The sequence below is a fragment of the Oncorhynchus nerka genome, linkage group LG17 (assembly GCF_034236695.1).
Source record: "Oncorhynchus nerka isolate Pitt River linkage group LG17, Oner_Uvic_2.0, whole genome shotgun sequence".
NCBI classification, from domain to species: Eukaryota; Metazoa; Chordata; class Actinopteri; order Salmoniformes; family Salmonidae; genus Oncorhynchus; species Oncorhynchus nerka.
Window position 1 is genome coordinate 25,066,315 of NC_088412.1, and position 14,409 is coordinate 25,080,723.

General features: G+C 45.2%; 2 protein-coding genes across 7 annotated transcripts in view; one reads left to right on the top strand and one right to left on the bottom strand.

Annotated features, from left to right (window-relative positions):
- LOC115144950 (F-BAR domain only protein 1-like) overlaps window positions 1–6,356 on the top strand; it is a 44,796-nt gene extending 38,440 nt beyond the window's left edge. For 3 of the 5 annotated variants that reach the window (XM_029686109.2, XM_029686113.2, XM_029686110.2), the window contains 12 exons: window positions 1,437–1,488; window positions 1,725–1,852; window positions 1,981–3,105; window positions 3,253–3,386; window positions 3,518–3,686; window positions 3,810–3,924; window positions 4,029–4,184; window positions 4,670–4,802; window positions 4,939–5,135; window positions 5,332–5,396; window positions 5,936–6,103; window positions 6,230–6,356. In XM_029686109.2, the coding sequence (XP_029541969.2) occupies window positions 1,437–1,488; window positions 1,725–1,852; window positions 1,981–3,105; window positions 3,253–3,386; window positions 3,518–3,686; window positions 3,810–3,924; window positions 4,029–4,184; window positions 4,670–4,802; window positions 4,939–5,135; window positions 5,332–5,396; window positions 5,936–6,103; window positions 6,230–6,258 (2,471 nt within the window). In that variant the 3' untranslated portion in view covers window positions 6,259–6,356. The remainder of the gene's footprint in view (window positions 1–1,436; window positions 1,489–1,724; window positions 1,853–1,980; window positions 3,106–3,252; window positions 3,387–3,517; window positions 3,687–3,809; window positions 3,925–4,028; window positions 4,185–4,669; window positions 4,803–4,938; window positions 5,136–5,331; window positions 5,397–5,935; window positions 6,104–6,229) is intronic. The other 2 variants (XM_029686112.2, XM_029686111.2) reach the window with 2 other exon arrangements.
- Window positions 6,357–6,883: 527 nt separating this feature from the next.
- Window positions 6,884–14,409, bottom strand: part of LOC115144951 (DNA-binding protein RFX2-like) — a 62,943-nt gene continuing 55,417 nt past the window's right edge. For both annotated transcript variants that reach the window (XM_029686115.2, XM_029686114.2), the window contains 3 exons: window positions 9,721–9,874; window positions 9,472–9,514; window positions 6,884–9,362 (listed from right to left, as the gene is read on the bottom strand). In XM_029686115.2, coding sequence (XP_029541975.1) covers window positions 9,247–9,362; window positions 9,472–9,514; window positions 9,721–9,874 — 313 coding nt within the window. In that variant the 3' untranslated portion in view covers window positions 6,884–9,246. The remainder of the gene's footprint in view (window positions 9,363–9,471; window positions 9,515–9,720; window positions 9,875–14,409) is intronic.

Genomic DNA, 14,409 nt, shown 5'->3' on the forward strand with positions numbered 1-14,409 from the left:
TCTCTCTCCGCTGTTTCTGCAGCGTCAGTAGTACACTCTCTCTCTCTCCGCTGTTTCTGCAGCGTCAGTAGTACACTCTCTCTCTCTCTCCGCTGTTGCTGCAGCGTCAGTAGTACACTCTCTCTCTCTCTCCGCTGTTTCTGCAGCGTCAGTAGTATTCTCTCTCTCTCTCTCTCTCTCTCTCTCTCTCTCTCTCTCTCTCTCTCTCTCTCTCTCTCTCTCTCTCTCTCTCCGCTGTTGCTGCAGCGTCAGTAGTACACTCTCTCTCTCCGCTGTTTCTGCAGCGTCAGTAGTACACTCTCTCTCTCTCCGCTGTTTCTGCAGCGTCAGTAGTACACTCTCTCTCTCTCTCTCTCCGCTGTTTCTGCAGCGTCAGTAGTACACTCTCTCTCTCTCTCTCCGCTGTTGCTGCAGCGTCAGTAGTACACTCTCTCTCTCTCTCTCTCCGCTGTTTCTGCAGCGTCAGTAGTACACTCTCTCTCTCTCCCGCTGTTGCTGCAGCGTCAGTAGTACACTCTCTCTCTCTCCACTGTTTCTGCAGCGTCAGTAGTACACTCTCTCTCTCTTCGCTGTTTCTGCAGCGTCAGTAGTACACTCTCTCTCTCTCTCCGCTGTTTCTGCAGCGTCAGTAGTACACTCTCTCTCTCTCCTCTGTTTCTGCAGCGTCAGTAGTACACTCTCTCTCCACTGTTTCTGCCCCTTACGATGTACTTGATAATTTCCCTATATTCTATCAGTGGTAGGTCATAACTGTTTGTTTCATATGGTATTCATGCATAGCATACTATTACTCCACCTTTAATGTTAGTGATGCAGCCTCTTTAATCCAGGCTGTATCACAACCGGCCGTGATCTGGAGTCTCATAGGGCGGCGCACAATTGGCCCAGCATCGTCCGGGGTAGGGGAAGGTTTGGCTTGGGGTAGGCCGTCATTGTAAATAAGAATTTGTTCTTAACTGACTTGCCTAGTTAAATAAAATAAATAGAAATGTTACTCCCAGTCTGAAGTGATGTGAATGTGATTTACCGCGTTGCTTCTGGATAAGGTTAACAGTGCGTATCCGTCCAGTGATAAATCGTCAAGGTGGCTGACCTTGGCTGAATGACACTGTCTATTTGTCACGCCTCAGGTCTGTCTGGAACATGGTTTATTAGTGAGGGAGTAGCAGCCTGTGATGCTACAGTAGGAGGCTATTTGTGGGGGAAATGAGCAGACTGGATTAATGATGAGTGCCTTGATTAAAACCATAGCGTAAAGCGCTGTGCTGATGTTGCTTAGAGAAGCCAGGCTAATAGCTGGTATTTATCTTTCTGGAAGGTAATGGGTATTCCCTTACGGCTGCCCTCCATCAGCACTCTAGCTAATCACATCTCTCCCTGATTGGGGAGCAGTCCCAAATTAAACTTCACTAAGTGTGTGTATGTGTCTTTTGCAGAGGGAGAGCAGGATGGCCTATGCAGATCCACCTCCAGTCCAGATCCCAGTAGGTGAGTGAATGTCAGTCACACTCCAGTCCTCCCCTCTCTCTGTCGTACATAGCTGTGAGGTGGAGAGATGCTGTGGGAGAAGAAGCCAGCAGGAGATCTGATGACAGTACTGCATGACCTGACATTACCTCTGGCTTTGCTTTTTATTCGCTCCTGATGACGTATTATCTCCCTCTCTTGCTCCCTCACTGTCTCTTTCCCTTTCTCATTTCATCTGTCTCTCACCCACTCTCTAGGTTGAGTTCTACTGCGTCAGGCTCGGACAGTCTCTTTGGACCTCCTCTGGAGTCTGCCTTCAAATCAAAAAGCTTTGCTGGTAGAGATCAGCTACAGAGAGCAGAGAGTGTCTTTGGTGCTTCTGAATGTAAATACGGTTTAAAGTATTATGATGATAGGGACAGAAGTTTTTCCAGTCAGTAAAAACACCTGATCTTATGTGTGATACATACAGTTTTAGGTAGTAGAATAATCGTCTCCCCTTGTTCCCTCCAGATGCTGCCTTCTCCTCTGACTCCTCCTCTCCTGAGAACGTAGAGGACTCGGGGCTGGACTCACCTTCCCATCAGCCCCTAGGCCCCTCCCCTGAGCCGGCTGGTTGGGCAGCGTGGCCATCGGCAAGTCAGAATAAAGAACCAGCAGGACTGGGCAGGCCAGAAGACCCCTTCCTCACGGTCTTTAGAGACCCCTCCCCGGAACGTAGCCCCCACCCCCAGGACAACCCTGCCAGTATCTGGGCAGCTGCTCCACGATCCTCCCGCCCCCCTCCAGACATGGACCCCTCAGCCCTCTGCTTCCCGGCCTTCTCCCAGTCCTTAGCCCCTCCAGAGCTGGACCCCTCAGCCCTCTGCTTCCCGGCCTTCTCCCAGTCCTTAGCCCCTCCAGAGCTGGACCCCTCAGCCCTCTGCTTCCCGGCCTTCTCCCAGTCCTTAGCCCCTCCAGAGCTGGACCCGGCCCTGTGGAGCTGTAAACACATCCCTCCTGAAGACCCCTTCCTGGCTGCCTTCGAGAGGACCGTCACCCAGGAGACCCTGCCCCCCCCTGATGCCTGGGCCCCTCCACGCCCGCGCCCCTCCAGAGACGGAAGGGGGATAGCAGTACAGGGCGACCCGTTCTCCAGCTCCCTCAGTGACAGTAAAACCCTTCCCACCCCCTCCTGCTCTCGCAAGGACAGGGACCGGAAACGAGACCGTAGTGCCCCGCCCCCAGAATCACCTGACGACCCATTCGCCATCACTATGATTGGCAGCCCCACCCACCAGTCAGCCTTAGCTGCCGCGACAGGAATCCTGACCCACATCGTCAGCAGTAGTAGGCTGACCCCCAACTCAAACTCCCTCCCCTTATCCCATCCTAAGAAGGAGCTGGTGCACTGGAACTCTGTCCACAACCCCTTCAGTGAGGGGACCTCGGCTGGGTCTCTGGCCCTGGGTGGAGTGGTCCGGGAGGGAGGGAGGAAGCACCGTGAGTCACGCAGCGAAAGCGAGCCACGCAGGAGCGGCCTGCCTCTCACACGGCATTCTGGGCCACAGGAGGACCTGTGCTTTTCTACTGATAAAGACCAGAACTGCCTGGACCTGAACACATCACAGCCGCCCTGCAACATGGGCTCACACAATGGTATGAATGTTGAACACTAAACTACTGGCCTCAGATGTCTATGCACGAGATTGGATTTTCTAAATATATTTTCCCAAATGTACAACTATATTTGACTCTATTCCAAACCCCACACTGTCTTTTAGACAACTTCCTTTTGTCTTACAGGTTGTAATATTGGTAATGTTCCTCTAGGTTCAAAGCAAAGCTTCAGGCAGGACAGTGCAGAGCTGCTGGTGGCAGCCCCTCCCAGACCAGCCAGAACCAAGAGGTCCTCAGGCAGACTGAGTGGCTGTGAGAGAGTGAGTGTCTCAGGAAAATCAACCGGACTACAGAAGCTCTGGTCTGGTCTCCCAGATCTGTGCATTTTACAGCTATAAGCCTGTAGACAACTACTTACTGTAACTGCTTACTTTTTCCTGTGTGTCTTCAGTCCAGGTCAGTGTGCTCGTCTCCCCAGCCGGAACCCAGCCCAGACCTCACCTCGTCCTCCTCCTCCAGCCCCAGTGAGTGGGGGGCACAGACACGTGCCCCCAGCCCTGCCAGAGGTGGGCAGCCCTCACCCCTCTCACATCTGAATCAAGACCATGCGCCCCTACACAGTTAGTCTGAACACAACACTTTTTAAACCCGTTTTTTTAAAGATACTCAATAGCATAAAGCACTTATGGATAAGGACATTGTGCCTTGAACTTGTCATAAACATAAAGAATATCTTCCCATAGTGCATCTGTCTCGCGGACCGAGCCCGATCTCCCTGAGCACCCAAGAGTTATGGCCTGTGGCAGCAGCCATCACAGAATACATCAATGCTTACTTCAAAGGTGGACAACACAACCGGTCAGCATACATAAGCCCTCTGTACACCAGGTCCAGTGTTATTACCTATTATACACAGGCCTGCTGAAAGCTAAGTGTGTATGTTTCTCTTCTCTCTTCTCCAGCTGTCTGGTGAAGATCACAGGAGATCTCACCATGTCTTTTCCTGCTGGAATCACTCGTATCTTCACTGCTAACCCAAACGTCCCGGTCCTCAGCTTTCGATTGGTCAACATCTCCCGGGTTAACCACTTTCTGCCCAATCAGAAGCTGCTTTACAGGTAGCTTAATATAAGCTATGGGATTGGTTGTGAGGTTATGAAATATAGACAGGTTGCGTGACAATGTCACACAAATTATGCGCGCACATCGCAAGGGTAGAAGGCTGTGTTATGATTCTGAATGATCTGATAGCTAGCAACAATGACAAGACGCTGCCATGTTTGGAATCATAGGTGGCTTGTTTCAGATAGTTTATCTGGTTCTCGATGCCTTTTTTGAGGTATTTTTGCTTTAACCACATCTGACATTACAGCTAAAATTTGCTAACTAACAACTGTAACAAAGTGCTTATTGTGCAAATGTGTTTGAGAAATATAGTTTACATGTTGTCAATAATCCTATGATTCGAAGCCAACCCAGTCTGTTTTGCCCCGAAGATCCACACACATTGGTTTTTATTACTAAACAACACAGATGTCTACAGATTGCTGAAATGGTAAGATCTAGATATGTCTCATTCTTCGGTTTGTGTTATTCTCCACAGTGACCCCTCTCAGAGTGACCCAGACACCAGGGACTTCTGGTTCAACATGCAGGCACTGAAACTTTACCTGCAGAGAGAGGCTGAGCTCAACCCCCTGGCCTCCTACTATAATGTGGCCCTACTCAAATACCAGGTGACAGATGAAGTACAGTGGTACTCTCTTACCTTCTGTCATCTGAAGTTACACAAAAGTATTCTTCAAGATACACATTTTCCCTCGTCTTCCAAATGACAGCATCAACAACCTCTCCCAACTCTGTTCCTCTCAGGTGTCGTCCCAGGACCCTGGTCGTGCTCCCCTCCTGCTGTCAGCAGAGTGCCAGCGTAGTGGCACGGTGACCCGTGTAGCACTGGACTACCACTGCTGCCCGGCCACCGCCCCCTCCACCCAGCTCACTGCTGTGCAGGTGCTGCTGCCCCTCGACCACACCGCAACAGACCTGCAATGCCAGCCCCCAGCCTCCTGGTGAGTTCGGGTGGGAGTGGGAGGAGGGAATGAAAGGGGGATGTATGGTGGGCGGAGGGATAGAGGTATAGTGAAAGTAGGAGAAAGGACGAACTGAAGGTCAGGGAGAAGGTGAGGACAGACTGGGAAAGAGGGGGAGAAAGAGAGAAGAGTGGGAACTGGGTTGGCCTCACTGACCCTTTGTCTGCCTTCCCAGGAATGCTGAGGAACGACAGCTACTGTGGAAACTACCCAACCTCTCCCCTACCAACCACAGCAAAGGTTACTTGTCTGTCTACAGTACATCCACACCCATCTCACTCAATGGCCACATATCAGTCCTATTCTAGCTATAGAAATTATGGTTAAGGAAATATAAATGCAGTAAAAAGTTATTTTTTCCAAGTCTGGCCCTTGACTACATAATTGCATTGAGTGCCACCCTCTTCTCTATTTTAATATGCAGCCTCTATGAAGGTATCATTATCTTAAATATCAAGATTAGCATATGAAAGCTGAGCCTGAGTGGAAGATGGGTCAGTGATAATATAAAGGAGAATTGGCAGGGATTATCATTTTTAAAAACATTTGAGTCATTAAGCAGACGCTCTTATCCAGAGCAACTTCTAATTAGTGCATTCATCTTAAGATGGCTAGGTGAGACGAGATCACAATCATACAAAGTAGATTTTCCATCAACAAAGTATTTCTCAGTCAGTGCTAGTGGGAAAAGTGCCTTTTTAAATCACAAGCCAGTGTTATTAACTTGCTCCTGTTAGTGGAGGGGAACTGAAGAATGTGTCAATTGTTGGTTGTTCTAGGCTCTGGTACTCTGTGTGCCAGCTGGCAATGCCTGGAGGTTCCTCGTGGACCTCCCCCCAGCCTGGCAGTCCAGTTTGTGGGCTCCGGGGCCTCTCTGTCGGGCATGGATGTGGAGCTGGTGGGCAGTCACTACCGTATGTCCCTGGTCAAGAAGAGATTTGCCACAGGTACAGTAACACCATATGTTACTAAGCCTGGCCAATAAGATAGTGTGTGGGCCTTGGAATTTGACAAAGATTGTATGGAATTTGTTTAATAATGTGTTTCACCACATGTTTGTGTTTCCTTGGCAGGGAAGTACATGGCAGGCTGCTCCTTGTGAGGAGCAATAAGAGTTCCTGGAATACACATTGCACTTTTAGCCCTCTGGGCCATACTGACCTCCTTCCCCAGGAGGTAGAGGACAGACTGGGATGGGTTTGACATTGGGACCAGACACCGTGCTCACTCATTCTCCTGGCTTTGGAGGAGAATGTGCACTTAACATGTGTATGCTGACCTTGCCGCTAAAAAGGATCAAGCTCGTTTTCGGACCTAGCCTTTTCTTTTTCAGCTCTGAATTGTACACGCAATCCTCGTCCTTTCCCAGGGGAGTGTACCCATCTTCTTTTCTTGTATTGAATCTTGTTTGTTGTGTTTGCATTGTGTTCTGTGTGCCTTTTTATATCAGGAGTTTGAAAACTGGATGTAAGAAGTTGGCTTTATTGGAGAGAATTGTGTGTATGAATATAAACATACTACTAACATAATGGCTTGAACAGAATTTCCATGGAAACTTGAATTTAATGTAAATATAAGGAATATTTCTGCACATATAGACTGAATCATTGTCAGTGATAACAGTATTAACACTTCATTGGCCAGGAAGACTCATTGAAAAATGTTAGTAAAGCTGTTTTTCCAAAATATACACATTTCATTAATAAATGAACGTGGCCAAAAACAGATGGTTTCCACCAATTTATTACACATTGATCAGTACAAAATACAGTTGAACTATGCAGTTTGTTACAGACTGTATGCCCTCAAGCTAGGTAAAGTGTAGTCAAGAATGTTTAAAAATACATAAAAATAAGGGTTCAATATACTTGTAAGAAGAACCAGATTTAGTTCAATAAAAAATAATCCTCAGCCAAAAGTCTAAACAGCATTACAAAAAACATTAAAGTTCACGTAGAAATTACTTTCCAAAGCACTTAAAAGGCAAAGTACTGTGACAGGCACGAGTTACAAAGAGCTCAGGATTCTCAAGCTACTACAAACTCTGGGGGGGTAAAATTCAACCAAAAGTGTTTAGAAAAAAAAGTTCATGTCAATCAGTAATTAAATCAGTTATATTTATTCATAAATAGAAATGGAGATTCTCTCAATATGGACACGTGACTGACGGTTAATTGGGCAAATATCAACACTGTTACAGTTAAATATTGTTGTGTTGACCATAAGACATAGAAAATGATCAAAACAAGACAAAACGTCTGCGTCACACACATCAGTCCCAGCCACTAAATAATCAAAGCAAGGAGGACATCCCCTTTTAAAAGCACAAACGGTACAGTATGGGAAGAGAGAAATTATTGGGGAAAGATCAAGTGCTGGATTCAATCCGTATTGCGGAAGATCCGTGTTTAAAAATGTAAAGGTAATTTCCGTTTACCATGAATGCAGTCTTCGAACGGTGCCTTTCAATTTCAATCTTCCACAATACCGGTGTGATCCAGCCCCATGTGAACTCAAAAGGCCATTAATAAACACATTTTCTACATCATATTAAGAAATATATTTATGTATGAACGTTTTAACAGTTTGTTGGTTTCGCACAATCAGTACAGCACAATTGTACGGCTATATAATATGTAAATCATCTTTAGAGAAACCGGCTCGAGCCGTTTACACTTTTATATATCGAGCATTAAACTAAACATGGATCAGGATATTCTGAATATTTCCCCCTCCAATCAAAATGGAACGAGTCCATTTGAGTAACGGTACCATTAAGGGGGTGAGCCACACTATCTGAACTCAGCATCAGTTGAACTGAACAGATGCAATTAGGGTTTCCTTTTAAGGGTTTTGGCTTCGGAGGTCCAACGCTTTCACGTTTTGGTAAATACATACTATATTACATCCCTTAAGAAATTCGACATGGCCCAGTTTGGGCCAGACATACGGCTCCACAAAATGGATGCCAGACAGCTCCAGTTAACCCAGAAGGTAGATCATCATATATATACATACAATCTGGTGGTTTCCTGAACACAGTTCACCACTCATTTCAGTCCTTAAAACATACATCTAAAAGGTCTCATCAATATAGATGCAACTGGCTTGTCCTAGACTCTGGGGTGTGACATCTATGGATCATGGATCAATGAGACCAGCATTGTGTGCATCCTGAAATTGAGTTGATGCCAAACAGCATCATAGAATAGTTACAATTTGGATGAAAAGTGATATATATATATATATATACACACATGGAGAAGGTTACTTGAGTATTGGGGAGTTGGTAGAGTTAACAGTGGCTACTCTTTTATAGTTGCCTCATAAGAACAAAGCAGAGCAGAGCATAGAAAAGGAGGAGGTAACTAATCATCTCATACGGCCAGGGTGTTAGAGGTCCCTGCCATCCCATCAACAATGAGACCAGGGTATTTTTCTCTGCATCAGGCCCTACTGACAGAGCCACGAGTGGCCGCGCTGGTGGGAGGGACAAGTCCTTTGGGTCAGTTGGTTGCATCAATGTGCGTTGAGGCAACACGTATAGAATAATCCTATTACACCTACAGGTTTAAAGGTGCTTTAGAATGTCTGAGGTTTTGAAACAATACATTCACACTGCGGTAGAGGCACAGCTGAGGGAGGAGATAGACATCTGTAGTAGTGGTGGTTAAAGAGTTAGCATCTAAGGCACTGGAATTACACTATGGCACAGCTAATAAAGGATAAGAAACACACCACTCATACAAAGTTACATGTATCCAACATGGGTACTGCACAAAGTCATTCTTATTCACAGTTGCAAAACGGGAAAAAAAAACAGAAATTTGAACTGTATACCTCTGTCAGGTCAAACCAGACCCACTTGGTGAGCATTCATTGTTTTCCCTGGGATAAAGAGTCCCCCTTTAAATACACTAACTAGGAGGAGTGGTTGGGTAGGGGCTGAGCCTGCTGCTCTTCTCTATATACACTGAACCCACTCGCTGTGTAGCAGGCTGGGCTACCGGCTCTTAGTGTGCTGACAGGACCAGGAGAGCCCAGAGCTTCAGCAGGGCTCCTGAGAGAGGGTCACGGGCCTCATCTGGTCTCAGATCTCCTGCAGCGAGTGGTTGATTTCGATCCTCTCCCTTTTCACGGTCGGTTCGTTGGGCCCCCGGCCCTCGTCACTGCCCATGTCACTCATGTCGTCTGAGAAGGACGGGTCTGAGATAGGAACAGAGGTTAACAAAAAGGTAAGGTCTAAATTGATTCCACATTGAGACACATAGGGGACAGCAAGTCAAACACTAGGAGCCAGGGAGAATAGACCAACCTTTATCCATGAGCATGGGCAACATTGAGTTTAGGTCACTGAACTGTGTTTCAGAAGAAAGGAGAAATTATATTAGTAATGGGCTAATACAGATTTACATGCTGTCAACAAGCCATTTACCTCATAACCAGAAACTCTCACCATACAACCTGGTGTGCGATTAAAATATGCATAATTATTTCACAGACTTTTGCAGGAGTTCCACAGGATAGCTCAAGGAAACTGGTACATGAAAGGCTGCCCACTCACCTCTCCCATGACAGCGATGGGCGTCTCTCCGGTTGCCTGGGCAACGCGGTGCTCCACCAGGTAGAACATGTACTCGTCGTAGAGCAGCCTGATGAGATGGAAGGAGCCGAAACTAGCGGCACTACGCAGGGTCAGGTCCCTGATCACCATGGAGCTGGAGGAGGGGAGAGAGGGAGGAGGCAATCAGAGAGAAACGACATTAACACAGCCCCAATGAGCATCAATCTGCCAACGCCACATGACGCTAACCACCAAAATTCATCCGCCTGAAAATACTACCACACTTTAGTGAAAATGCATACTGTATATATACAGGTAACTGCCAAAATATAGGAAACGCCAACATAAAGTGTCTTAATAGGGCATTAGGACAGAACAGCTTCAATGCACCTTGGCATACATTTTACAAGTGCTGGAATTTAATTGGAGGGATGTGACAATTCTTCCACGAGAAATACCATCATTTGGTGTATTGTTGATGGAAAACGCTGTCTCAGGCACCACTCCAGTGTTAAGTGTTCAATTGGGTTGAGATCTGGTGACTGAGACACACACCCTTTAAACCCCCTATGCTGCTTTGAGACCACTCTTTCAAAGTACCTGAGAGCTCTTCCAGCCATGCCAGCCAAAATACTTTTTATACATGACCCTAAGCATGATGGGACATTCATTGCTTAATTAACTTAGAACCAGAACTGTGTGGAAACAACTGCTTTCAAACATACTTATTTTGGCAGTTTTACACACACACACACACACACACACTTTCCACATTTGTTACATTAAATACATTGAAAGTATGGATTAAATAAAATATTTTCCTCAGCAATCTACACACAATACCATTTAATGACAAAGTGAAAAGTTTGTCCCTTTGCTATGAGACTCGAAATAGAGCTCAGATACATGCTGTTTACATTGAGCATCCATCTACAAATTGATTGGAGTCCACCTGTGGTAAATTCAATTGATTGGACATGATTTGGATATATAAGATCCCACAGTTGAAAGTGCATGTCAGACCAAAAACCAAGCCATGAGGTCGAATGAATTGTCCGTAGAGCTCCGAGACAGGATTGTGTCGAGACACAGATCTGGGGAAGGGTACCAAAACAATTCTGCAACATTGAAGGTCCCAAAGAACACAGTGGCCTCCATCATTCTTAAATGGAAGAAGTTTGGAACCACCAAGACTCTTCCTAGAGCTGGCCGCCTGGCCAAACTGAGCAATCAGGGGAGAAGGGCCTTGGTCAAGGAGGTGACCAAGAACCCGATGGCCACTCTGACAGAGTTCCATAGTTCCTCTGGAGATGGGAGACCCTTCCAGAAGGACAACCATCTCTCCAACAATCAGGCCTTAATGTTAGAGAGGTCAGATGGAAGCAACTCCTCAGTAAAAAGGCGCATGACCGCCTGCTTGGAGTTTGCCAAAAGGGCGTCTGATGAAACCAAGATTGAACTCTTTGGCCTGAATACCAAGCGTCACATCTGGAGGAAACCTGGCACTATCCCTACGGTGAAGCATGGTGGTGGCAGCATTATGCTGTGAGGATGTTTATCAGAGGCAGGGACTGGGAGGCTAGTCAGGATCGAGGGAAAGATGAACAGAGCAAAGTACAGAGAGATTCTTGATGAAAACCTGCTCCAGAGCGCTCAGGACCTCAGACTGGGGTGAAGGTTCACCTTCCAACAGGACAAATACCTTAAGCACACAGCCAAGACAACGCAGGAGTGGCTTCGGGACAAGTCTCTAAAAGTCCTTGAGTAGCCCAGCCAGAGCCCGGACTTGAACCCGATCGAACATCTCTGGAGAGACCTGCAAATAGTTATGCAGCGACGCTCCCCATCCAATTTGTCAGAGCTTGAGAGGATCTGCAGAGAAGAATGGGAGAAACTCCCCAAATACAGTTGTGCCAAGATGCAAAAAGACTCAACACTGTAATCGCTGCAAAAGGTGCTTCAACAAAGTACTGAGTAAAGGTTCTGAATACTTATGTAAATGTAATACTTCAGTTTTTATTTTTTATAAATTAGCAAAAAATGTCTAAACCTGTTTTTGCTTTGTCATTATGGGGTATGGTGTGTAGCTTGAGGGGGAAAAAATGATTTAATCCATTTTAGAATAAGGCTGTAACGTAACAAAATGTGGAAAAAGTCAAGGGGTCTTAATACTTTCCGAAGGAACACAGTGGCCTCATACATACAGTACCAGCCAAACGTTTGGACACCTACTCATTCAGGGGTTTTTCTACATTGTAGAATAATAGTAATGACATCAAAACTATGAAATAACACATATGGAATCATGTATTAAACAAACAAAAAAACTTTTTGCCATGATGACAGCTTTGCGCACTCTTGACATTCTCTCAACCAGCTTTATTAACCTCTCTAGGCTAGGGGGCGGTATTTTCACGTCCGGATGAAAAGCGTGCCCAAAGTAAACTGCCTGCTACTCAGGCCCAGAAGCTATGATATGCATATTATTACCAGATTTGGATAGAAAACACTCTGAAGTTTCTAGAACTGTTTAAATAATGTCTGAGTATAACAGAACTTATTTGGCGAAGCCCCGAGGACAAACCATCCAGAATTTTTTTGTTGAGGTGACAATGTTTTCAATGTGTTTTCTACGTGGATCTAGATTTACAAGGCACTTGCTTGCAGTTCCTATCGCTTCCACTGGATGTCAACAGTCTTTAGAAATTGGTTGATGTTTTTCCTTTGTGTAATTAAGAAGTAGGTTTGTTCAGAATGAGGGTTGTGTCTAGTGTACTGTTGTGGTCGGGGCGCGCGACCTGAAAGCTCGCTCCGCTTTGTTTTTATCCGCTATTGAACGCAGTTTATCCCATCTTTAATTTGTATCTATTATTTACATTCAAAAATACCTAAAGTTGGATTAGGAAAGTTGTTTGAAATTACAGGTAATTTACAGGTAATTTATTAGATAATCTGTAGTCATGTCGGGCGAGTTGGAACCGGTGTTTTTCTGGATCAAACGTGCCAAATAAATTGACATTTTGGAGATATAAATGACAGAATTTATCGAACAAAAGGACCATTTGTGATGTTTATGGGATATATTGTAGTGCCAACAGAAGAAGCTCTTCAAAGGTAAGGCATGAATTATATGGTTATTTCTGAGTTTTTTGTCGCGCCTGGCGGGATGAAATATGATTGTCTGTGTTTGTTTGATGGGGTGCTGTCCTCAGATAATAGCTTGCTTACGCCGTAAAGCCTTTTTGAAATCTGACACGGTGGCTGGATTAACAAGAAGTAAAGCTTTAATTTGGTGTATTGCACTTGTGATTGTATGAAAGTTACATATTTCTAATAATTTAATTTGAATTTGGTGCTCTGCCATTTCACCAGATGTTGTCAAATCGATTTGATCCCTAAGAAGATAAATGTTCACTTGTGTCATTTCTTTCCTTAATGCAATCAGTTGTGTTGTGACAAGGTAGGGGTGGTATACAGAAGATAGCCCTATTTGGTCAAATACCAAGAACAGTTCAAATAAGGAAAGAGAAACGACAGTCCATCATTACTTTAAGACATGAAGTTCAGTCAATCAGGAACATGTCAAGGACTTTGAAAATGTCTTACAGCGCAGTTGCAAAATCCATCAACCACTATGATGAAATTGGCTCTCATGAAGACCACCACAGGAAAGGAAGACCCAGAGTAACTTCTGCTGCAGAGGATAAATTCATTAGAGTTAACTGCACCTCAGATTGAAGCCCAAATAAATGCTTCACAGAGTTCAAGTAACAGACAGATCTCAACATCAACTGTTCAGAGGAGACTGTGTGAATCAGGCCTTCATGGTTGAATTGCTGCAAAGAAACCACTACTAAAGGACACCAATAATAAGAAGAGATTTGATTGGTCCAAGAAACATAGGCAAAGGACATTAGACCATTGGAAATCTGGCCTTTGGTCTGATGAGTCCAAATGTGAGATTTTTTGTTCGAACCGCCTTGTCTTTGTGAGACGCACGGGTGAACGGATGATCTCCACATGTGTATTTCCCACCGTGAAGCATGTAGGAGAAGGTGTGGTGGAGTAGGGGTGCTTTGCTGGTGACACTGATTTATTTAGAATTCAAGGCACACTTAACCAGCATGGCTAACAGAAATCTGCAGCAATACACCATCTCAGACTGGTTTGTTTTTCAACAGAACAATCACCCGAAACACACTTCTAGGCTGTGTAAGGGCTATTTGACCATGAAGAAGAGTGATGGGAGTGCTGCATCAGATGACCTGGCCTCCACAATCACCCAACCTCAACCCAATTGAGATGGTTTGGGATGAGTTGGACTGCAGAGTGAAGAAAAAGCAGCCACGTGCTCAGCATATGTGGGAACTCCTTCAAGACTGTTGAAAAAGCATTTCAGGTGAAGCTGGTTGAGAATGCCAAAAGTGTGCAAAGCTGTCATCAAGGCAAAGGGTGGCTACTTTGAAGAATCAAAAATATATTTTGATTTGTTTAACGCTTTTTTAGTTACTACATGATTCCATGTGTTATTTCATAGTTTTGATGTCTTCACTATTATTCTATAATGTAGAAAATAGTAAAAATAAAGGAAAACCCTTGAATGACTAGGTGTGTCCAAACTTTTGACTGGTACCACGCACGCACGCACGCACGCACACACACACGCACACACACACACACACACAATTT